This window comes from Triticum dicoccoides, chromosome 1A (genome assembly GCF_002162155.2).
Source record: "Triticum dicoccoides isolate Atlit2015 ecotype Zavitan chromosome 1A, WEW_v2.0, whole genome shotgun sequence".
NCBI lineage: Eukaryota > Viridiplantae > Streptophyta > Magnoliopsida > Poales > Poaceae > Triticum > Triticum dicoccoides.
Window position 1 is genome coordinate 587511798 of NC_041380.1, and position 24741 is coordinate 587536538.

At 53.2% G+C, this 24741-nt stretch overlaps 2 protein-coding genes across 2 annotated transcripts; one reads left to right on the forward strand and one right to left on the reverse strand.

The window, feature by feature from the left end:
- Nucleotides 1-11522: 11522 nt before the first annotated feature.
- On the forward strand, nucleotides 11523-15854 carry LOC119293036 (protein CHUP1, chloroplastic-like). Its single transcript, XM_037571644.1, has 6 exons — nucleotides 11523-12991; nucleotides 13943-14074; nucleotides 14168-14349; nucleotides 14466-14577; nucleotides 15393-15527; nucleotides 15614-15854. The coding sequence occupies exons 1-6, from the start codon at nucleotides 11801-11803 to the stop codon at nucleotides 15740-15742; spliced, it is 1881 nt and encodes a 626-aa protein (XP_037427541.1). The 5' UTR covers nucleotides 11523-11800; the 3' UTR covers nucleotides 15743-15854.
- A 124-nt stretch (nucleotides 15855-15978) lies between these two features.
- LOC119293047 lies at nucleotides 15979-18787 on the reverse strand. The gene is made up of 2 exons (XM_037571651.1): nucleotides 18339-18787; nucleotides 15979-16897 (listed from the first exon to the last, which is right to left on the reverse strand). Exons 1-2 carry the CDS (start codon nucleotides 18617-18619, stop codon nucleotides 16039-16041), a joined length of 1140 nt encoding a protein of 379 aa, XP_037427548.1. The 5' UTR covers nucleotides 18620-18787; the 3' UTR covers nucleotides 15979-16038.
- Nucleotides 18788-24741: the final 5954 nt, after the last annotated feature.

Genomic DNA, 24741 nt, shown 5'->3' on the forward strand with positions numbered 1-24741 from the left:
TTGTTTGTCTGTCCTGAAAGGTTACTGAGAGCGGGCCAATCGTTGATGGTCACGAACAGCAACGCCTTAAGGTTAAATTCCTCCTGTCTGTGCTCATCCCACGTACGTACACCATTTCCATTCCACAGCTGTAAAAGTTCTTCAACTAATGGCCTTAGGTACACATCAATTTCGTTGCCGGGTTGCTTAGGGCCTTGGATGAGAACTGGCATCATAATGAACTTCCGCTTCATGCACATCCAAGGAGGAAGGTTATACATACATAGAGTCACGGGCCAGGTGCTGTGATTGCTGCTCTGCTCCCCAAAAGGATTAATGCCATCCGCGCTTAAAGCAAACCATACATTCCTTGGGTCCTTTGCAAACTCATCCCAGTACTTCCTCTCGATTTTTCTCCACCGCGACCCGTCAGCGGGTGCTCTCAACTTCCCATCTTTCTTTTGGTTCTCACTGTGCCATCGCATCAACTTGGCATGCTCTTCGTTTCTGAATAAACGTTTCAACCGTGGTATTATAGGAGCATACCACATCACCTTCGCAGGAACCCTCTTCCTGGGGGGCTCGCCGTCAACATCACCAGGGTCATCTCGTCTGATCTTATACCGCAATGCACCGCATACCAGGCATGCATTCAGATCCTTGTATGCACCGCGGTAGAGGATGCAGTCATTAGGGCATGCATGTATCTTCTCCACCTCCAATCCTAGAGGGCATACGACCTTCTTTGCTGCGTATGTACTGTCGGGCAATTCGTTATCCTTTGGAAGCTTCTTCTTCAATATTTTCAGTAGCTTCTCAAATCCTTTGTCAGCCACAGCATTCTCTGCCTTCCACTGCAGCAATTCCAGTACGGTACCGAGCTTTGTGTTGCCATCTTCGCAATTGGGGTATAACCCTTTTTTGTGATCCTCTAACATGCGATCGAACTTCAGCTTCTCCTTTTGACTTTCGCATTGCGTCCTTGCATCGACAATGACCCGGCAGAGATCATCATCATCGGACACATCGTCTGGTTCCTCTTGATCTTCAGCAGCTTCACCCGTTGCAGCATCATTAGGCACATCGTCTGGTTCCTCTTGATCTTCACCAGCTCCCCCCGTTGCAGCATCACCATATTCAGGGGGCACATAGTTGTCATCGTACTCTTCTTCTTCGCCGTCTTCCATCATAACCCCTATTTCTCCGTGCCTCGTCCAAACATTATAGTGTGGCATGAAACCCTTGTAAAGCAGGTGGGAGTGAAGGATTTTCCGGTTAGAGTAAGACCTCGTATTCTCACATTCAGTGCATGGACAACACATAAAACCATTCTGCTTGTTTGCCTCAGCCGCATCGAGAAACTCATGCACGTCCTTAATGTACTCGCAGGTGTGTCTGTCACCGTACATCCATTGCCGGTTCATCTGCGTGCATTATATATAATTAAGTGTCCAAATTAATAGAAGTTCATCATCACATTAAAACCAAAGTGCATACATAGTTCTCACCTAACAACATATAGCTCTCCAGAGCATCTAATTAATTAAACCATACATTGAAACTATGTAAAACATTTCAATGCGAAAACAAATGCGATCATAATCGCAACCAAGGTAACAATTGATCCAACGGCATAATGATACCAAGCCTCGGTATGAATGGCATATTTTCTATCTTTCTAATCTTCAAGCGCATTGCATCCATCTTGATCTTGTGGTCATCGACGACATCCGCAACATGCAACTCCAATATCATCTTCTCCTCCTCAACTTTTTTTATTTTTTCCTTCAACAAATTGTTTTCTTCTTCAACTAAATTTAACCTCTCGACAATAGGGTCGGTTGGTATTTCCGATTCACATACATCCTACATAAATAAAATCTATGTCATGTTGGTCGGCATAATTTTCATAAACAATAAATGAACCAATAGTTATAAAGATAATATATATACCACATCCGAATCATAGACAGGACGAGGGCCGACGGGGGCAGATACCAAAACCATCGCACTATATAAGATGCAATAATAAAAGTAAGAAAATAACACAAGTATCTATGTAAACATACAAGTAAGAATATTTTTCCTTTCAGAAAGAAGATAAGAATAAGAGGCTCACCACGGTGGTGCCGGCGATGAGCTCGGCGCGGGTGATCGACGGCGGTGAAGACGGGGACGGGGCGTGACGGACCGCTAAACCTAGACAAATATTATGGAAAATGGAGTTTGGAGGTCGAGCTTGGAGAGGAGAAAGCTTAAGTAGTGTGGCTCGGGCATTCCATCGAACACCTTGTGTGCATAGGTGGTGAGCTAGAGCACCACCAAGCCCTCTCCCCCTCGGCCAGAGAAAAACAGAGCACTGGGGTGCTCTGCTCGCGAGTGAGGGGTATATACAGGCACCTCATTGGTCCCGGTTGGTGACATGAGCCGGGACTAAAGGGGAGCCTTTGGTCCCGGTTCAAGCCACGAACCGGGACCAATGGTGGTGGGCCAGGAGCGAGGCCCATTGGTCCCAGTTCATCCCACCAACCGGGACCAATGGCCCACGTGGCCCGGCTGGCCCCCTGGGCTCACGAACCGGGACCAATGCCCATATTGGTCCCGGTTCTGGACTGAACCGGGACTAATGGGCTGACCCGGCCTGGACCAAAGCCCTGTTTTCTACTAGTGATATGAGTAATATCTTTTATGGTCATGCACCCTTAATGACTAGTCTATGTTTACTAAATCTTGATAGTAGTGATACACATATTCATAGTATTGAGCCAAAAGATATAAGTTTAATAATTATAGTGCAACTTATTTGTGGCACTGTCGTTTGGGTCATATTGGTGTAAATCGCATGAAGAAACTCAATGCTGATGGACTTTTTGAATCACTTGATTATGAATCACTTGGTGAAGCGCATGAAAAATTAAACAATGTAAGAAAATATTCGTATAATTTTATAAAATATTTATTGTCATGATGAAAATGTAATACACATATTTGGAAACATGTTATCGTGTCACATTAAAAAATTGGAATTTCTTGAATTATTTGTGTTTAAAAAGTATAATCGGTATTTCAAAATTGCTTAGAAAAAATTTCAAGAAATATTTCGAATATTTTCAGGAATGCTTTCATAGATGAACGCTTCTGTCAGTTTTTCAAGACGACCCCCTTATCGGTGTGTTGTCCCGAGTTCAAGTCCTCCTACGCCATAAGGTTTAAAATAGACCGAGATTAAAAAATTTGATGTGCTGATTTTCGGTATTACAAGTTCAGATTCGATTTAGCTTTTGTCTACAAGTTTAATGTTTGTTTTGGACTTTTGCCATATGAAAAATGATAACGTCTTCAACCGCAGCTGCGGCCGCCTACATATATGGAGTGCAACGGCCATTTATCGTCGCCCAGTTCGAATGAAGAGCAGTCGCCAAAACAAAAAGAGTTGGAACGAAGACAAAATACACACGTAGCCGGACAATGAATTAATCTCGTGGTTGCTTCAAGTAGCGAGCACGCTAGACGCCATGCCACGGCATGCGGCGTGACTGATTGGTCTCACCAACCTGTGGGGCTCCGTCCGGCCGGCCGATGGAAACAACCTCGTAGCATAGCGCCACCCCAGCGGAGCTCCTGCGCCGTGACAACAACGCCCTCGCACGGACAATGATTTCTGCTGCGCGGCGATACCACGTACCAGTACTGTAGTAGTACCATGCACGGCCGGCATGGTCCATGCCTCGGATGTCGGGTGAGATACTTCCTTTGCGTCGATGCCACTGCTTTCCCCCAACGGTTAACGCCCCGCTCGCACCAACCTCCGGTGAGCATCCATCGATGCCATGGCATAAACATTTGTCCCCACATGAGACAAATGTTTATGAGCTGCACCGATCCCGGTCGGCGCGGCGGCCGTGGAGCCAGGATGCCACTACTCTCAACTTGAAACGCACTCCTCTGAAGCCTGAACCCGGCCGGCGACGTCCGCCGGTAATCATCGCTCGCAACGGCTACCACCAACGCCCGATGAGCCGGCCGGCCAACCGCCGTGGAGCCGAGATGATAGCCACTTAGGCAGGCCGGCCCTTAGCGCCACGTACCACCGTACCTATCATGGTATCAGCTAGAGCACGCACGTACGCACGTCCTGCTGCTATGGTACGTACTCGTATATAACGTACCTATACGAATACGAGAGACGGTGGGATTCAAAATTCCAACCAAGGATATCCTTGTACGTACTACCTACACAGGCATGCGAACCCCCGGCGCGGCCGATCGGATCACGTGAGGCTGAAAGAAACCGATCGGGGCCGGGAGAGGAGGGCCAAAAACACAAAAGCTGGAGCGCCGGTGACGGTAGCAGCTACCGGCATTTATGTCGTCGACGGCGTCGCTCCGCTGCCATTACTCCGACGACCCGTGCTCGATCCGCCCCGCTGCTTTTTTTGTTTTTGAAACGGCCCAACTACGTCGCTCACTCGCACGCTCCAAACCGCAAGCTCTCCATACTCCAGAGCGGCAGAGCCGAGAGGGGCAAGCAATTGAAGCAAGAGTGCAAGACGTCAACGGGCGCGCGGTCCACGTCGCAGGTGCGGTGGCACGCCGAGCCCACGACGCTGACACGCGGGGCACTCCACGGTTAAGAAAGGCGCTGTTGTCTACTCACTCCGTTTAAAATTACTTGTCATAGAAATGGATGTATCCAGACGTATTTTAGTTCTAGATATATCTATATCTGAGGTAATTACGAAAAGAGAGAGTACCAGCAAGGCAGAGGCAGGCAGGGAGGGAGGGAGGTTTTTGCCGTGGCACGCACGAGATGCCAAAAAGGCATGCAAGCGTCGCTGTCGTCCGGATTTCGTCGGATCGCGGCAGCAGTGGTGATTCGCCATGATACGTACCGCGCACCAGCAGCCACTGCACCGCGCACGCACGAACGCATGCGGCGCATCATTGTCATTTGTACACATGTTAGAGCAACTCCAAGGCGGCCTAACTCATTTCGTCCGCGCGCTGCCGTTTGTACACGAGCAACCCCAACGCGTCGACTCAAACAAACGTGCGCTTGTTTTTTGTCGGCCTGCTGACCTGTTTTCGGATCAAATTTAAGCCTAATTTCATCGGCGCGGACATGAAGCGGACAGGCGGCTCGCGCGCCTACTCCTCACCCTGGCCCGTCAGTCGGCGACACAACCCGCCCTTTTTTATCCCCTTCCCCTGCACACCCTCTGCCTGTGCACAAATCCTACCCCCTCCCCCCACCCCCCACCGCCCATCTTCCCCAGTCACCTTGCTCGCCAACACCCTCCCCTCCTCCTCCCAGTACATCCACCGGCTTTGTGCCTTCCTACGACCGGTGCAAGGCGCTAAGCGGTAGATCTGCGACGTCGGGATTTGGCGCATCCTGCCGGCCGGATTTGCCGATTTCGGTCGCCGGCGAGTGCGCCTTGTCATGGATTGGTCGGGTACCGGACCACACAGCCTCGGCAGTGCCTCCACGCCGCATGCAGGTGTTGAGGCCTCCTCTAGCCGCTCGGATCTACCCTGTCATCGGTTCGCCTTCAAAGCCACGGCCGACCTTCGCCCTGGCTCGGTGCTGGCCCAGATGCTTGTCGGCTCACCATTGCTGCTCATAAAGTGCGATGACAGTCTGCGGCAGGTCGTGCACCGAGTCTCTTCGGCGCCGGAACATCCCTAATGGGTGTTCATCAAGTACAAAAATGATGGGGTACGTGCTTATGTTGGTTCAGTTTTGTTCTCGATTTCGACGCAGTTTCAGTAGCTTTATATTTGCTTAAATTTGTGTGTACGAGGGACACAAGTTTTGATTTTGGGAAGAAGAATACATTGATCTTTTGATCGAAAGGAATTTGCTAGATGTCCATGAACTTCTAGTTAGATGAGACTAAAGAAGAGACCAAAGGGGAAGTAACGTCTACTTCTTTATAATCAAAGAAGAAAAAAGTTGTGAAGCTCAAGAATCCGCAGATCAACAACGGAGACATAGAGTAGATATTAGTCCAACTAGTAAGAGCAGTTATGAAAGTTGAACATCTTCTAAAATGTCTAACTGTTGTTTTTGTTTTCTTTGATCTTGCTCTCGTAGCAAAGAATTGGGGATCGCGGAAAAAAATTATATGAGAGCAGGTCTCACGGGTTAGCAGGTGAGACCCACTCTGATGGATGACACGTGGCATTCACAAATCATAAATCATCTAATCTCTCCTCCCTATTTCAAATGGGGGTGAGGTAGATGCTTTGTGGTTTGTAAATGTCACGTGTCAGGGCATCTCCAGCCGTTGGCCCCTCAGGAGGGGCAAAAAATCGCCCCCTGGGGGCGCACCGGCGCTAAACCGCGCACTGGGGGCGTGATGCCGCCCAGTCGCGGCCCCCCACGGGTTTTTAAAAAGTCAAATACGGCGCAAACACGACTCAAATTTAACGCAAACATCGGCAAGTTCGTTCAAATTTAAACATACTTTACAAAAAAGGGAAAAACTACTGCGGGCTACCCCCGCCGTCTCCCTGGCCGCCCGCCCACGCGGTTCTACATGCCGAGGAGGCGGTAGAACCGCGTGTAGTCACCGCCGTCGTCGTCGTCGTCGTCGTCGTCGCCCCCGCCGACGCCTCCGCCGTCCCTGCTGCATCCCTCCCCCGGTTGGCGCGGCGGGTTGGACGGTCCGGGTGCGTCGTCGTCGTCACTGACGACCAAGACGCCGTGCTCGTCCTCGCGCCCACGCTTGCGGGCGGCGATCTCCTCTAGGGCCCGGCGCTGCCGGACCATCTCGTCGCGGAGGTAGTCGTCCCGCGCCCACCGCGGGGCGTCCTTGTCGGAGAAGCCACGCCGGGCTATCTCCTCGTACTCCACGGGGAGGCCGGGCTCCGGCTTGGGCTCGACGAGGATGAAGCGGCCGGTGGGGGAGGCGTTGTCGCCGATGCGGACGCCGGAGCTGCGGGTGCGCGCGCTGACATGCGCGCCCTGGGGCTCCAGCTTGACGGGGCGGAGGTGGAGGCAGGGGGAGCCGCCAGACGAGGAGGAGGATCCCCTGGTCTCCATGCGCCTCGAGGTCCAGGAGCTTCCCCGGCGGCGTGTGAAGGACGGGGGAGCGGGGTACTCGAGGCGCGGCGTGTTGCCGCCCTCGATGTACTCGAGGACGGCCTCCAACGTGCGTCCGGGCACGCCCCACCACCGACGCCGGCCGACGGCGTTGAGCCTGCCGGAGGGCTCGACGCCGTTGGTGGCCTCGAGCTGCTCGGCGTGACGGCGGCGGAAGTAGGCCTCCCAGAGCGGGCTGTCGGGAACGTACCGTGGCCCCTCCCTCGCCGCACGCGGCAGGGACGAGCGGATGCGTGCGATCTCCGCACGCCGCGCCGCGCCGGTGGGTATCGGGGGCACCGGCACGCCGCCGGCGCTGATCCTCCACGCCCCGGGTACCCGCATGTCCGACGGGATCGGGTACTCGGCCTCGAAAAGGAGGCGAGCCTCGCTCTCGTGAAGATGGCGGCGGCCGAAGCCGTTCGCCGCCGCGCCGTCGCCTGGGAAGCGCTCGGCCATGGGTGCTGGAGACGGCGAGAGAGAGGAGAGGGAGGAACGACGACGACGAGAGAGAGGAGAGGGAGGAACGACGACGGCGAGAGAGAGGAGAGGGAGGAACGACGACGGCGAGAGAGTACGAGTCGCCGAGTGCACTGGGGCGCGTCTTATATAGGCCGAGGCGTCGCTCGTGCATGAGCCGCCGTGAGTACGCGTGGCGGGTGAAGGAGGGCGAGGGACGCGCGTCATCCGGTCTTCGCTGCGCCGCCCGTGAGGCATCAATGGCGCAGGCTGACCGGCGCGGCAGCGCGGCAGCTTTGGCATTGATTCGCCGCGGGAAACGAGGCGATGAGGACGACGAAGGGGCAAGAAGAGGGTGGAGTCGCTGACGCGGCGGGCCCGCGGCTGTTTCGCGCCAAAACAGTTCGCCCCGGCGCCCCCGGGCGCCCCCCAGCGCGCCAGGTTCGGCCTGGGTCCGCCGGCGCTGTTTTCGGCCCAAGCCGACAAAAATCGGGCTCCTGGGGGTGCGACTGGGCCGATTTTTCGGCGCCGGCGCAAAAAAACGCCTAGAAAGGCCTTCCTGGGGGCGCGGCTGGAGATGCCCTCATCCATCAGGATGGGTCTCACATGTTAACCCATGAGACCTGGTCTCATGTAAAATTCTTTTTTGATGAATGCATGTATCAAGAATATGTTTGATGACATAAAAAGAATATTGTATGGCAACCAAGCATACATGTACTGAATAAAAAATAGGAGGCATGCAGACCGTGAGGACGAAAAATGCATCGACGCTTGGACGCACCGTCAACACAAACGCAAAAGGGACAGACATACCGACCCAAACGGACAACTGACGAACAAAATCGCCGTAGGAGTTTGCTCGTAAGGGCATCTCCAGCCGCGCCCCCAATAGGCCCTCCCCAGGCGATTTTGCCGCGCCAGCGCCAAAAAAACGGCCCAGTCGCGCCTCCAGAAGCCCGTTTTTCGCCGGCTCGGAAAAAACTGGTGCCGGCGGACTCAGGCCAAACCCGGCGCCCTGGGGACGCTTGGGGAGCCGGCGCAAGCGAAAAAGGCGCGTGGGCCCGCCCTGGCGGCGACCCGAGGGCCTTTTCCCGCCGTTTCTTGACGCTTTTCCCTCGCATCTCTCCCGCTCGCTCGCCTTCCTCCCGTCATTCTCTCCCTTTCTCCCGCCAAACCCCCTCCAGCTCGCCTTCCAGTCGCCGCCATGCCGCCGAAGAAGTACGCCATGCCGCGTGCAGCGGCAACCACGACTGGCACCGTGGCCCAGCCGAAGCAGAGGAAGCCGAGGGCGCCGCCATCGAAGCCACCGGGCATGTCGAGCGCCGAGTGGAGGGTGGAAGTTCAGCGACGCGACGCAGTCACCACCGACCGGTGGAACAGGGCCATTGCCAAGAAGGCCCGTGACAACGCGGCGCGTGCGGCGGCGTCTTCCTCATCGGTCGACCACGCGGGGATGATGAATCCACCTGCCGTCAGCCACGCCCAGTACGCGCCCTGGGTACAGCAAGGCGTCGGCTCTCCATAGGGATCATCATCGCCCGGCTACGCCGACGGCGACGCGCACGGGGGGTTCAACCCAAACGTGACCTTCCCCCATGGCCACCCCGCGACGCGCACACCCTCGCCTGCCTTTGTCGGCGTGCAGTACCCTCCATACAACTACTCGCGGCCCGCCGCCTACGCGTCCACACCGACGCCCCATCTCTGATGTGGTCCGCTACCCTTCTCGCACCTCGGCGACGCAGACGACACAGGAGCCGACATGGACGACATCATCGCGACAGGATCGACCGCGGCCGCCGCGTCTCCCGGGTTCGCCACCCAGGACGAGGTAGTGGATCTCAACGGCGGCATGGAGGCCGAGCTCGGCTACGTCTACGGCGAGGACGCGCACGAAGCGCAGGAACCCGAGGAGGAGGAGGAGGACGAGGAGGACGAGGAGGAGCCGGCTCCTGTTCCGATGAAGGGGCGCTAGAAGAAGAAAAAGCGGGCGGCTAGGTCAGGCGAACCGCGCATCAAGTGGACGTCCAAGGAGGAGGAATGCCTCGCCGAAGCATGGAAAGTCGTCTGCCTCGACCCGACCACCGGCGCGAACCAGAGCTTGGAGACATACTGGGACCGCATCAAGGCCGAGTTCGACGAGCGGAAGCTCGTCGACCCATACTTCAAAGGCGTCTACATGCAGCGTGGCTCCAAGGCGATGGCGAACCATTGGGGGCGTGTCCAGTTGGCGTGCAACAAATGGCATGGAATCGTCGAGGAGGTCGCGGCTCGCCCGGAGAGCGGCGCCAGCGTTGAGGATCAGGTACGCACGCCGTTCGCCCGCATATCTTCGTCGGCTGCGCCCGCCGCCCGCCAACTGTTTGTTCCTCCGCGCAGTTGCTGCGTATGTTCGCCATGTATCGGGGCGACAACCAAGACGCCGACTTCAAGCACCTCCACGTCTACAAGCGCATTGACAAGTGCGAGAAGTGGGCGGAAGTCCGACGTGCCCTCGACAAGGCCAAGGAGACATACAAGCCGGACGCGACGACTCCGGACGCGAGTGAGGGGCGGCCGGACGGCCACAAATTGGCAAAGAAGGGGAAAAACGCCGACGCGGCAACCGCGCGAGTGCAGGAGTCCATCGAGCATTGCCTCGCCGACGCCCAGGCCCGGGCCGTCCTACGTGAAGAGAAGACCGAGGCGCGGTGGTCGTCGCTGATGAAGAACAGCGCCATCAAGCTCGACCTGCTTCCGACGAACGTCGCCGCGAAGAAAAGGAACACCGACATGGCTTTTCTGATGGGCGGGGCGGACATGCTCCAGAGCGACGACGAGGAGCTCAGGGCGTGGTACATGGCGGAGCGCGGCCTCATCCTGAATCAGATGCGGACGGCAACGCCGACGATGCCGACGACGCAAGCTCCCGCGCCCACGACCACACGGACGCCAAGCCCGAACGACGCCTCTACGTCGCCGCCCAACAGTGCCGAAGCCGCGCCGACACAGCCCAGCACTGAAGCAGCTCCGACACCGCCGAGCCCGCGCACGCCGACTCCGCCAACGCCTGGAGCCAACCCCGCCGAGTGAATCATGCACGCGAACTTGCGGCGTGCGACGCTTTGTTTTTTGTAACGCCAGACTACGTCCGATCGCCGGATTTGTGACGTCTTTTAAGGACGGGAATGATCAAGTTTTAAATTTCCCGCATCCTGGGGCCGGCGCTTGGGGGCGTGACTGGAAGCTAGGTCGCTTCCAGGGGCCGAACTAGCGCCGGCACGCCCCTAGGCCGCTCTATTTAGGCGCCCTGGGGGGCCGAACGGCCGGAGATGCCCTAATGCAGGCATGGGCCAGATATATACATACATTGATGCACCACTCGCCAACCGTCGCATCAACCGTCCGTCCGTCCCAGGGATTTACGTCCTGCGTTGTGCAAAGATTTCTGAAGATTCAAGAGTTTAATGTGATGTGAAACACACGCACGTAGTAGCGGCAGGAGTAAATAACATGCAGACTCTGGATATCGTCGTCTTCCGGCGGATCATCAATGAAGCAGCAGCATGCCGAAGCAAAACGGACATCTTCAAGAGTCAAGACTACTGCTCTCTCATTTTCTTTTTAGTCCGCATATATATAAGTTTTATTCAAAGTTAAAGTATATCTCTACTTTGACCAAATATATAAAAAAATCAACATTTATAATGCCAAATCAATATAGTCAGATTCGTTATGAAATGTACTCTCATAGTACATATATTTGGTAGTGTTGTAGTTGAGTACCACGGCAACGGGTCCGGGTCAAATCCATTTCAAACCCGAGACCTTTTCTTCTAGCCGCAGTAGAGTTGAGTCACTCCGCGACACTCACCAGAAGCAACAGAAAAAAGCTACCACTTGGCAGTAAAGGAGATTCAGATCGTGCGAGCGAGAGCGACCAAAGCAGGTGCATCCAACGCTCCAACGTTCACATTCCACCACCTCACCTCCTCCCCGACCAGCTCCAGTATTTTACCGCTCACACCGGCCACCTCACTCCCTCCCGAACGCTCAGACCAACCGAGCCAAGCCAGAGACCGTTCCTCGGACGCCGTGCCCACCTCCCTCCTCCCTCCGTCCTCGAGCTCGACACCCCACACCTCACCTCGCCTCGCCGCTCAGCTGCCAACCAGAAGCACGCACGGCCACGGAGTGAAGCGAGCAAGCAGCACAGCGCGAGGAGGAGCATGACCGTGGCGCAATCCTAGCTGCCCGTCTCGTCTTCTTCCACGGCCGGACCGGACCGCGGCAATGGTGGCCGGCAGAGTCAAGGCGGCCATGGGCTTCCAGCGCAGCCCGGCCACGCCCAAGACCTCCTCCACCACCACCTCCTCGCGCAAGTCGGCACCGGCACCGGCGCCGTCGCAGAACACCGCCCACGTCCCGGCGGCGGCCCGGCCGCAGACGCCGACGCCGGGCCGCCGGCCCTCGGGTTCACCGGCCCCGCCAAGCTCGGGGGGCAAGGGCGGCGGCAGCTCCTTCGCGCGCTCCTTCGGGGTCTACTTCCCGCGCTCCTCCGCGCAGGTGCAGCCGGCGCGCGCGGCCTCGGCGCCGGCAGAGGTTGCCGAGCTCGCCCGCCTCGTCGAGGAGCTGCAGGAGCGCGAGTCCCGCCTGCGCACCGAGCTGCTCGAGCACAAGATCCTCAAGGAGACCGTCGTCATCGTGCCCTTCCTCGAGACCGAGCTCGCCGCCAAGAGCAGCGAGCTCGGCCGGTGCCGGGACGCCATGTCACGGCTCCAGGCCGAGAACGCACGGCTGCGCGCCGAGCTCGACGCCGCCGTCGCTAGTGTCGCGAGCAAGGAGCAGAGGATTGCCGAGATGGAGAGGCGGATGGCGGAGATGGCGAGGCCGCAGCGAGGTGGCGCCGACGATTGCTCGTCGTCGGACGGCTCCATGGCGGGAGGAGGCGACACGGCGGCCAAGCGAGCGAGCAAGCCCGTTCCCCCTCCTCCACCACCGCCTCCGCCGCCGCCAATGCCGACACGCGCCAAGCCCAAGTCCTACTTCCCCGGCTCCTCCCGTGCCTCGCCGGCCAACTCCTCCTCGTCCGGCTCGTCCACGCCGTCCTGCTCCTCCGACACGGCGGCATCCACGGGCCGCAAGCCGCAGCTCTCGAAGCTGCCCCCGATACCACCGCCACCGCCGCCGCCCCCACCGTCAATGCCGACGCGAGCAACCCGGAGCGCGAGCTCGTCGCCGTCGACCTCAAGCGGCGCCGCGCCGGCCCCTCCGCCCCCGCCACCCCCGCCGCCTCCTTCTGGCCCGTGCGTGCGACGCGTCCCGGAGGTGGTGGAGTTCTACCACTCGCTGATGCGGCGCGACTCCAAGAGGGACTGCGGCGGCGGCGCATGCCCCGAGGCCGGCGGCACGGGCGGTTCCGGCGCGGCGAACGCCCGGGACATGATCGGCGAGATCGAGAACCGCTCCTCCCACCTCATCGCGGTAAGCCAAGCCCAAAAATCCACCCAAAAGAATCCCACATTTACATTTCCCTCCCGTCTTTGTTCAAATCATCATCGTCGCGTTAGACAAAATCTGAAACCGAAAAAGGGTTTCACGAAAGCCGACGCGGAGTAGCTGCCAACTACTAGTTGGATGGGTGAATCAAATCAATCAATCGCCGATGAGAGTGGTTGCTTTGCACGCGGTGCGGAACAAGAACGCAGCACCAGAAAGTTATCGTCTTTTGGGGCGCCAACTGTTCACGCTCACAGGCACATACAGATGCAGATAAATGCGGCTGAACAACACACAGATAAATACAGAGGTGAAAAGAAAGAAACATGGGCCTTTTTCCAGGCTCGTCTTTCTCGAGCTCGCCACCCCGCGTTCCATGGAGAAGCCCACCTCCTCACGCCCGCACGCACGCGTTCGTTTCTTTCTTTCTCTTGGATTTTTGTGGTTTTTGGAGGAACTCAACTCAGTAAGATAGGACAATTCGGTTGGGAACAAAAAAAAGAAGAGGAAAAAACAAGGGCAGCATTGGTAAGGTTGCAGTGGATCCGGGAAAAGTTGCTCTTGTCAGACTGGCTCGTAGGGCCCAGGGAGCACGCTGACCAGAGAGAGACTTTCTTCTTTTTTCAAATATCATTACCGGTAGTGCCAACTGCTGGAGGGGAGCGGTCAGCAGCGGCACAGTCTCGTGGACCTGTCTGTCTACTAGCCGTTGGAGCCAGGTGCTGAGGCTTTGACCGTTGCTTCGCGCCATTTCCTCTCGAGAGCCGCGCGAGGAGAGTTTGAAACTTTGATTTGAAATCAAACCATGTGCCACTGCTCCCCTAAAAGTTCTTGATCATGCTTTTTTAGACTGATCTGCTTCTTGATCATGCTTGGATTGATGGGAGTAATAATTAATTAAGCCTGACGAACTGTTTGATGTGTGGGGGGTTGCAGATCAGGTCGGACGTGGAGAGGCAGGGCGACTTCATCCGCTTCCTCATCAAGGAGGTGGAGGGCGCCGCGTTCGCCGACATCAACGACGTCGTCACCTTCGTCAAGTGGCTCGACGTCGAGCTCTCACGCCTGGTACGTGCTAACCAAGCTCGCCTGCACCCTCCGTCGTCCCAAGTTCAGTGAATCTTGTCAAGGGCTAGGTGACTGATGCATTTTCAATTCCAGGTGGATGAACGGGCGGTGCTCAAGCACTTCGACTGGCCGGAGCAGAAGGCGGACGCGCTCCGGGAGGCGGCTTTCGGCTACCGCGACCTCAAGAAGGTCGAGGCTGAGGCGGCGGCATTCTGTGACGATCCCCGGCAGCCCTGCGCCTCTGCTCTCAAGAAGATGCAGGCCCTGTTTGAGAAGTAAGCCGTTCTCTTCCTGTACTATCATGCATCTTCTTCTACCTATGAGCAAATGACCAGCTTCAATCTGCCTTCTGCTTGCCCCTGTGCTCATCCTCGTTCATGGTTGTTGGCAGGTTGGAGCATGGGGTGTACAGCCTGTCTCGTGTGCGCGACGGCGCCATGAACCGCTACCGAGGGTACCAGATCCCATGGGAGTGGATGCAGGACACCGGAATTGTCAGTCAGGTAAATTCAGTTATCTAGTAGCACATGACTTACAGACAAACAGATCAATCATTCGAACAAGCATAATTTCTTGTTAGAACCTAGCCCAAGTATAGAATGATGCACTAGGTACAAAGGCACCAATATAGATCAATCATTTGAATGCTATTAGCTATATGGCACATGGTCTTGGCACCAAGATGCTGCTGATTTCGGCGCATTGAGAATGCTATGGCTTGTGTCGGTGTTCGAATGTAGTGAATTTGTTTTCGTTTTTTGCAGTAACTAGTGTCAAATAATAATAGTACCACCTTCTGAAACAAAGACGCAAATCTGAACACACTGGTCATATTGGTGCTAGAATTTTCTTTTACCTTATTTACAACCGTTAGAGGAAATTAATCAAAAAGGCAAACAAATGGCATCAAGCCATCTAACTATTGGTCCTAGATACTATAGTTCTTTATGTAGCAGATGGATTTTCAGTAGGATAGAATATTTTGAGTTGATCCTGGGTATGTGCAAGTGTACCCAATATCTCTTCATTTGTCACTGCTGCTGCTACTAGGCTAATATTCTCATTCATAAACTTTCTGAAAAATGTCCTTTGCGTACCTGCTACATGTGCATTGTCTCCATTGAGATTCCGCTCTTAAACTAGGCAATGATCCTGGTCTGCAACTTTGGGTAGGAAAATGTTTGTTTTTCTAGGTACCGCACAAATTAACTGGATGAAAAGCTTTGTAAGCTGAGCAAGTGCAGCAAGTGACAGTCACCACTAGTTTCTGTGAACAAAATGGCATTCGGTTGACAAGTTGTGTGTCTTGATGCTGCAGATCAAAATCCAGTCAGTGAAGTTAGCAAGGAAGTATCTGAGAAGGGTTTCCTCCGAGCTCGAGGCCACACAGGGCGGCCCCGACGAAGAAGAGCTCATGCTCCAGGGAGTCCGATTCGCCTTCAGAGTACACCAGGTACACCCCCCAGCTCCTCCATTTTCTCTTACACTCACTCTATCCCCATTTTTGGACATGGTACTCATTCATGTTGCTTCATGCAGTTCGCTGGCGGATTCGACGGCGACACGATGCGGGCCTTCCAGGAGATCAAGGAGAAGGCGAACGCTCTCCAGTCGCAGCGGGATCAGCAGCACCTGCAACAGCAAAGGCTCGCCGCTGGCAGAAGCTGAGACCTGAGAGTACCTACCATATACTATTCGTTGTCAGAGGAAAGTTCATATGTTTCCTGTAACGAAAACACTTTCACAAAATTTATCATCAATGAACACTTCTTTGCTCTCACTGAAATCTTCCAGAGTCAGTGTGTTTGCTATAACTTGTGAACTAATACCCGAGAACATGGATGCGCGATCATGTGTAGATGATATGTTGCTATCTGAATTTACACGCTAAGATGAAAATCAGTGGCAAATTTTGACAAGCTAGAAAGAAACATAGAAAGAGAACTGAGCACTCTGCACATTGTTCAGCAAGGCAGGCTCTTGGAGCTAGAGCTGGCCACTAGCTGCTTGGCGTTGGTCATGTCCACGGACGCCGTGGCTCGCCGCATGATGGACCTCATGTTCATGTCCAGGCTCTGCTTCACTATCCTGTCCACGGCGCTCCGGCAAGCCTTCGTCCCGTCGGCACCACCGTCGTTGCCATGGCACGCTTCCATGCGCGGGCCGGAGTGCGCCCTGATCCGGTCCTGCCCGTCGTCCTTGAACCACTGAAGGATCTTGGCCGCCCTGCTCCGCGCGAGGGGGCTCCCGAGCAGCGACACCTCGAGGAGCGCCTGCACGGCGCCGAGCTGGCGCATCCGCCGCAGCAGCGCGCGGCCGCCGCCGCCGCCGTGCGCGAGCGCCATGACCAGGTACGTCGCGTGCTCCTGGCACCCCGCGCTCTCGTGCCGCGCCATGGCCTCCACCAGCGCCCTGGGCGCCTCCTCGTCCTCCGCCATCTCCCGCCTCCCCGCCGCGCTCGCCGCCGCCACGTCGGCGAGGACAGCCAGCGCCGCCTCCGCTGTCGTCTCCGTATGCTCCATCAGGGAGGGCGCCAGTAGCGCGCGCACGGCGCCGCTGGTGACCACGGCCCGGACGTGCTCGAGCTTGGCGGAGAGGTTGCGGAGCGCGGCCAGGCACGCCAGCCTCGTGTCGGCCGGGACGTCGGCGGCGCCGAGCGTTGCGACGAGGAACGGGAGGAGGTCGGCCGTGGAGAGCGGGAAGTCGGTGTTGGCCAGCGAGGAGACGGAGAGGAGGAGGAGCGCGAGGTCGTGGCTTGTTGACAGGTCCATGAGCTTCGGCAGCTTCTTGAGAAGGCCGGCCTTCACTATGTGCACCTTGTTTCTGAAAACCAAAAATCAACAATGGCATGCTTCTTCAGAGGATCAACCATGCCACAATCACACAAGACAAGTGCTGAAAATGAGATTAATAGTTCTAGCATCTGCTGAGCACAAGATCTCTTATGCGCGTGGTTAGATTTATTTTTTAAGAAATTTTGATGGAAAAAATACGAGGAAGAAGAACTGATTGAAAAATGTGGGAATGGGATTAATGCACCAAACACTATTTGGATCAACCGATCAAGCAAATTACCAGCGAGTAGATGGGTTCTGCGTGCATAGACTCTTGTGGTCTTCGTGCACAGCTGGGATTCGTTAGGCAGGCGAGTTGGCGCCACGGTTTTGAATTTCGGTTTCAGAAAGATTTAGTTCCAGCGGTTTCGTTTTGCATTTGGGTCAAAGGACCGGAACAGCGGCGATTTGAAATTCAACATTTTTTTCTGGATTTTTGAAATTCATTTGAATTCTTGTGCGCGACTGAAACGCAAAACGAAATCGCTGGAACTAAATCTTTCAGGAATTCATTTCAATTTTCTGTCATATCGTTGAAAGTGAAAACCCTTGTCGATCACTGTCGTATCGTGCACTTGAGTCTCACCACTACCTCAACTGAAGCACGATGTCTGTGTTCGTGGTGGCCATGCAAAACTGAGTGCAGGGTCTCCATCATCATAACATCCACTTGCTCTGGCCTCTGCTTGCCATATCTTATCCAAACGGAGCACATGTGTTACTATAGTTAGGCAGGATTTTCCATGGAGGGACAAGAGGAAAAAGGGAAGGAGAATAGCACTTCATATAGTAGTAGTACATTATTAGATTGTTGGCACAGTTTGGTATGTAGCGTCGCAAGTCAAATTGCAGCAACCCTGCTGCCAAACATTGTACCTACGTCTGGCCTGCCTAATCATCCAACGAACTACTACTAAAATGAATTATTGTATGCAGAGTCAGATAGAGTGCTGACATTTCTTCTCAAAGCCAACATGTGATTCTCTGATACCGCAGCTAATCCAACACTAGGTTCCAAGAAGAACAGCCAAAGGTTAGCACGGGCCCCTCGCCTAATATGCAAGGAAAATGCTGTGCATGTTGAGGAATTCTTGTGGGCGACGACTAATTGTGCATGGCGACACTGACTGCAGAGCATGTGAAAAAACTGTGTCATTGTCAAGGCTGGGTTAGTGCTTTCCGTGGAATCATACTAGAAGGAGAAAAAGAAGATCACATGTGAAAAAACTGTGTTCATGTCGGGGAGCATGCGAGAACGACCATGATACACTGCTCGGTCGGTTGATTTCTTGCTAATTCACCGGACGATTTGCACGGGGAAGATCAATGGGCAGGAGACCGATCGTATCATACTGGACACAGCACAGCACGGCATGGCGCGCGCCAACTCACAGCAGCAGCGATCTAGGAGGAGGCAGTGACTGACTGACCTGTGGGTGCCTCTGGCGAGCTCGAGCAGCGCCCGCGCGGCGGCCAGACGTGCACCGGCGCCTGCCCCGGCGTCCGCGAGCATGGACACGAGCGGCGGCACGACGCCGAGCTCCGGGAGGGCGCGCTTGGTCCGCTCGTCCGACCGCGCCAGCCTCCCGACCTCCCCGGCCGCTTCCTTCCTCTCCACCTCCGACGCGGCGCCGAGGCTCAGCCGCCTCACGGCCCTCCTCATCGCCGCCCCGTCGCCGTCTCCTGCGGTCGTCGCCGCCACCTCCCCCATCGTCCACGCGAGGGTGCACCAGAGTTCCGGAGGGTACGTGTTTTCTGGCGGGGGAAGAAGAAATGAAAGTTGGGTTGGGTTCGGCCGACGTGTAGAGCAGAGCACCTGGGTGGGCCGTGGGCGTGGGTGGAGAGGGAGGGTTTAGGCATGCACGGTAGCACGAAAAGGCTGGTTGATTATAAGCGGCGGCGCGCCGACATGACCGGCCGGACAGCTATCGTCGCGCCTGGGGGTGGTACGTGGCCGTGCACTACGACCGATCCGTGCGTGTGGCCTTGTGGCCTGTGCTCCTGTCGCGCGCAGATTAACCAGTGCTTGGCTGCCTGAACGGCGACGTTTAACCATGTGTCACCTGAACTTAGGCACCACAAGGACAACCAAGATCAAAAAATAAATAAATAATTGTAGCACTGCTTCCTCTGTTTTCGGCTCAACCAGCTCCAAACTTGTGTACGTGTGGCATTCATAACGTGGCCGAACTCGACGGCCTCCTGTCGTACAAGGCCAGCTGTTTCCGCTACGGAGGAAATCAAGTTCAACTCAAATGCAACCATCGTGCACTCCTATGTAGAGTAGTACACAATTTGATGGTGACTAGAGAGCCTCCCTACGGTGGTTCATTATGCTTCAATTCATTTCTAGATTGCTCGAACCAGCTGATAAATTAAGACATAAAATAGCTCGAGAAATCATCGCACGCATGATATATATGGAAAAAAAAGTTAAGGTGACGGCGTGACTCTACGTACGTACGTGGAGCAACACAATGTATAGTGCACGTCAACTTCTCATCGACGTCAGGTCAGACCCATACCTCGATCTAGCTTGAGGATGCATGCTGGCCACTGATTCGAGAAAGAAAACGCTCTGGTACGTGGACGAGGTGGTGATCGCATCGTGGCAAGGTAGGGCGGCTCGGTCGGTGGAGCATTAACCCAGCTAGCGAGCGTACGTGAGCACACTTGATTAGTGGAGTGCTTGGACTAAGCTCCCGTAGCCTGTTATTTTTATTTTTATTTACCATGCGTAGTGTGCTTTGCGAGCATGTGCTGGACCTTACCGATGGATAACCGTACGGACACGTGCATGCTTTATTTTCTACTCCATCCGTAAGTAGTAGTGATCTAAACACTTTTATATTAATTTACTAAAAGAGTATTTAGCAGTTTTTTTTTCTTTCATATTTTTACTTAATTTAACTAGGATATGGCTAGATCTCAGCCACTGAAACTCGTCAAGTGACACACCATATAAAAACGAAGCAAGAAAAAACTAAAAGAAATGTTTGCACGGATCTCAATGTAAGATCACACAAATATAGCATCCAGTGAGACTTCCCGATTTAATTAAACTTGTGTCATTATTTAACTCTTAATTTTTTTAGGCGCTTTCACCGATCGGACTCACTTATTCGTCTTGAATTGGCATGCCACACGGATGGTTTTATTTGGCCAACCGATTTTCTGTTTGGTTCGTTTCGGTTTTCATCGTTGTTGTTGACTCATTCATCAAGGTAGTTACCGCAACAACTTCAGATGACCGGTTGCTTGCCGCTCCAGCGGAGTGCCGCCAACGCGTAGTCTCTTCTTGCCACTGATCTCTTCACCTTCTCTCAAAACCCTAACGACTCCCGACCAATGTGTCCTCCTCCCTGGTCATCGTATTTTCCAAGCCAGCGGAGACAACAGAGACATCGTCACCAACGAAGTCACATCCATTGCGCAAGAAGGGAAAGGGGAGGGCGGTCCTTGTCATGATGGCGATGGCACCAACGACCATCCCTTCACCGGAGTAGCAGAGGCGAGACAACACGGAGGATAAGTGCGACCGTGGTCCGTAGAGTCAGGATGCTCCAAAAGCTGAAGCGCATGAATGGTGTTAGGCTCAATGAGATCGGGAAGGTACCCTTGATGGAATCACCACCTCCTCTCCATGATGCGAGCAATTGAGGGAAGCTCTAGGAGCACGATTGATCCTACCGCCATTGTAAATTCCAGACAATGCCATCTGCAGATAGCAAACACGTGAGAGATTCGGATGGTGCACATGGCGATAATTTACCTAGGTTCAGGCCTTTGGATTGAGGTAAGACCCTACTTCCAGCTTGTCTACAGTGCGAATCTCACCTCGCATGAGAACTAGGTTTTGTATTTAGAAGGTGGTTGATCGTAGATCGTCTAGGGGTCGAAGCCTCAGATGTCTTGCTAGAATAAAGTGTCTATTTGGGGGGGGGGGTCCCTGTTGGGCCTTATATAGGTTAATGAGATAGGGTTAAAAGTCATGAGTGGGTCAAAGAGTTGTCTTATGCTCGCGTTTGGTAGAAATCTGGGTCAGTTAGTACATGTCATATACAAACAGTTCCTAGGATAATACGAAAAAGGAATCTTTGTCTTCTCCCCCAAGGTGGTGGTGTCCTCCTGATTGTCAGTGGACGTAGAGTTGTGGGCTTGAGCCACCCTATCTTTGTTGGGCCACTTCTGACCTACATAGCTACACCCAGAGGCATGGCACTGTCACTCGACTTAGGCATGCACATGGACACTCCAGGACGAGTAGGTGGCCACAACGACAGATAGACGCATTTTTTTCCGGATCAAGAGCTTATATTACTCAAACAGATCGATGCATAAATCACCTATGTTTCCTGGAATGCAATGTACATGCTCCTGCATAACCAGGTACCAAGGTCAGTTAATCATTTCCGTTTGGGGTGACCCAAGAGGAAACCCTAGCCGGCCGTCGCAAGCCTTCCCCAACCCTCCAACCCCACTTCTGACGACGTCGGAGGGCGTCGTCAGGCAAAGCCCATGTGGAGTCAGCGGGGCTAGTTTTCTCTTCCTATTGCTTCAGATGGGGAAGCTCGGGACACTAGATTCGATGAAGGCGGGGCCAACTTTCTCTTCCTCTCGCTTCAGATGGCGTGGAGCGGGACACTAAATCTGGCAGAGGCTCACGCGGTGGCGGAATGCGCACGCCGGCGAGCTCGGGGCGGCTCGGGCGGGAAGAGTTGTGCCGGCGGAGGTCCGGGTGGAGGCAACAGCTCGATCTGGGGCTTCCTCCATCGGGATCTGGCCTCTGAAGGGGAGGAGGTAGGCTCGCCGGGGCAGCGGTTGGAGGTTTGCAGGTGGTTGCGGCTCCTAGAAGAGGGTGGATGGTGGTGGGGTGAGCGCTTGTGCTAGCAGCGCCTCATCTCGTGGCACGTCTGGGTCGGTGGTGCTTCACCCTTCAGCAAGACTCGGGGGTGGTTGGAGGTGGTCTTGGCGGAGGTGGGCTGGCGATGGACACACTTGGCTCTATCCCAGTCGACCATGGTGAACGGAGGTGGTTGGATTTGGGACTAGGTGCCCAGATCTGATGGTGGAATCTTCCTGGCACGATGGTGGTGGTGCGGGCTCGATCCGGGCAGAGCTGAGGTTGCCATGTTCCATATCTGGTTGACTTGGTGGTGGTGGCTGTTGTCTTGTGAGATTCGTCTCCTCCTCCTGTGGTAGTCGGCCTTCTTGAGCAGCTCCAATGGACTTTGGGTTTTGTGATCTTGGGTTAGGAGAATTCTCTACTTCGCGATGTCCGAGGCTGACAACGGCGACGCCCGTGGGCACCGTCCCCTCCCTAGAGGTGTTGCTTTGACCGTGATTAGACTCCCTCCCTCGTTCGGGGGGAGGGGGCTTGGTACGCCCTCCGAACTAGGCGATGTTGCTCGAGGCATCCTGGTGGCGTGACTTGCTTTGGGCGTGAGCCTCCGAAGTGCAATGTACACCGTCGACGATGCTCTCTCAACAATGTCTTCTCTAGGTCCACCCAGGCCCTGGCCTCCACTTGCCGACTTACTCTTGGCACAGTGAGTGAGGATATGTTGTTGTGTGCTGTCAGCGGGGCTTGATTGCTCTTGGGTTTGCCTACTTGTTATTGGCATGAGGTTTGACTAGGTGGAACATGTATTGGAGTACACGTGGTGGGTGTGGCCCCTACTTCTCCAGATTAGCGTTGTAATAGCCGAAAGACATTTGACCTAGCTTATTCTCGGCTTTTTCCTTCATATGCATCCTTATGTGTATTCTAGATTTTTTTAAATAATTTTCCATCACCTGATGAAAGCACTAATTAATTGTAAATTCTAGCGGATCCACCGGAAGAAATTACGTTGAACTCAAATAATTTAGTAACCAATTGTACCTGTACCATAAATGGAGGGAGATAAACTGATCACGTTTGTATTATGGTTAGTGGGCTCATGATAGAAAGTCTACGTGACACTGAGTAAAGCACGAAGTCGACCTCACATCGACCAACTAATTATAAGAAAACCTCACATGGATCTGTAGCTGCAGGTCGCAATCTAGCTCAACAATGGATGCACACGCTGATTGAGTTGAGAAAGGAAACGCAAATGCTGCCACTCGGGTGGTGGGCGGCTCGACCGATCGGGTAGGAAAACGGTGGAGCATTAAGCTGTCTATCTATCTTTAGCTTGTACTCCCTCCGTTCCAAAATAGATGACCCAACTTTGTACTAACTTTAATACAAAGTTGGGTCATCTATTTTGGAACGGAGGGAGTAGTTGTTAGCGTGAGTGTCCACTCGATTAATTAGTGGAATACTTACAAGTGGATATCCATCGATCGTGCAATTAGCTGAGCCTGTAGTTGCGCACGTGCATGCTTCGGCTTCATGTTACGTTTGCTCGTGCAGGTAAAGTCAAAGTGGCTGGCGTGTCAAAGTTTCCAGGAAAGGAAGTTTTGGAGAGTTTTGTGCTTTTGGGCCGAAACCGAGGTTCGGCCTATGATGCGTATGATCTATCTTGATCATCCTTCTTCGGACTATTTACACGCTTTCGGCCATACTATTAATGACAAGCACTAGCCGTTGGAGGGAAGCTCCATCTTCCATCCTCGTGCTGATTTTTCTTTTGAAACATGGTAGACACGCTCACAATAAGTATGTATGCTCAAACTTATGAACACAACTTTAAAATAAGCAATCCCTCCCCTATACATGTACACATGTACTAAGTTAGTTCCCATCCACCACCACTTTAATATTTGAGGTCACACAATATTGTCACATTATTTGACAAAATATACACCTTATGCATACCTATGGACTTGAATCGACCAAAGAGAAGAGCGTGCATAATCACTCTCGCTACCATTTGACTCATGGCCCTGTAATAAGTACAAGGGTATGCCAAGAAGTTGGACGCACTTGATGCAACAATGCTATATCAAGAACAAATGAAAATTTAACACTTGATGGTTGTTGAATTCATAAGAATAAACAAGCAGTGGCAAAGATTCGAGAACAAACCCCCTCATAGATATTATACATACTTAAAGAGTTTTCTAGTATACTGATAGCTACCCATTCAATTTACTTAGACTTACCTTAAATCATTTGCTCTAGAACCCATTACTAGCTTCCGAGCACTCTCCCGTGATATTTAAGGATACTATAACAGACAAGACCACATACATATGTTTGTAGTTCATTGTAGAGATACAAACTAATATGTAATGACTTGTAGTCTTGTTGATTTTTATTTTCCTTGATCTAGAGAAAATAAATTTAACCAGAATGTTTGAAGAAAACACTATCCACAAGAAAACAAATAATGCCATTTTGCTTGTATACTTTAATTTTAGTGCGGGTGCATTTCCAAGATTGATGTTAAAATTGTATTTAAAAAATTGTATCTTTAATATTCAGCTGGATTATGTAGCTAATTTTGGTGATTTAAAATAAAATTATAATCACTAAGACCGCATGTGAAGAATGAGTTATAAATAAGTAAAAATGTTTAGTATAAATAAGCGATAATCGCTTATTTTAACTTGTAAGGGTCCGCATGTTAGTTATAATATTTACAAGCTATTTAATTTTTTTAGAGAAATTGCTAGGTTAAGAGGGTCCTTAGTTAAGTATTGCTTAAGTACTAGGGACACTTTTTTAATATACAATTTGTAACAATTGATCCCTTATATAAATGAATTAAATATTTACATTATTTTTATTTATATGATAATATCAAGTTTTAATCTGCTAGTGTTTCTTTTTATATGATGTCCATGTATGATCTTCCTAAAGGTATAGCAAAAAAATGAATTTCTTTCGAGTAGAATGTTTTG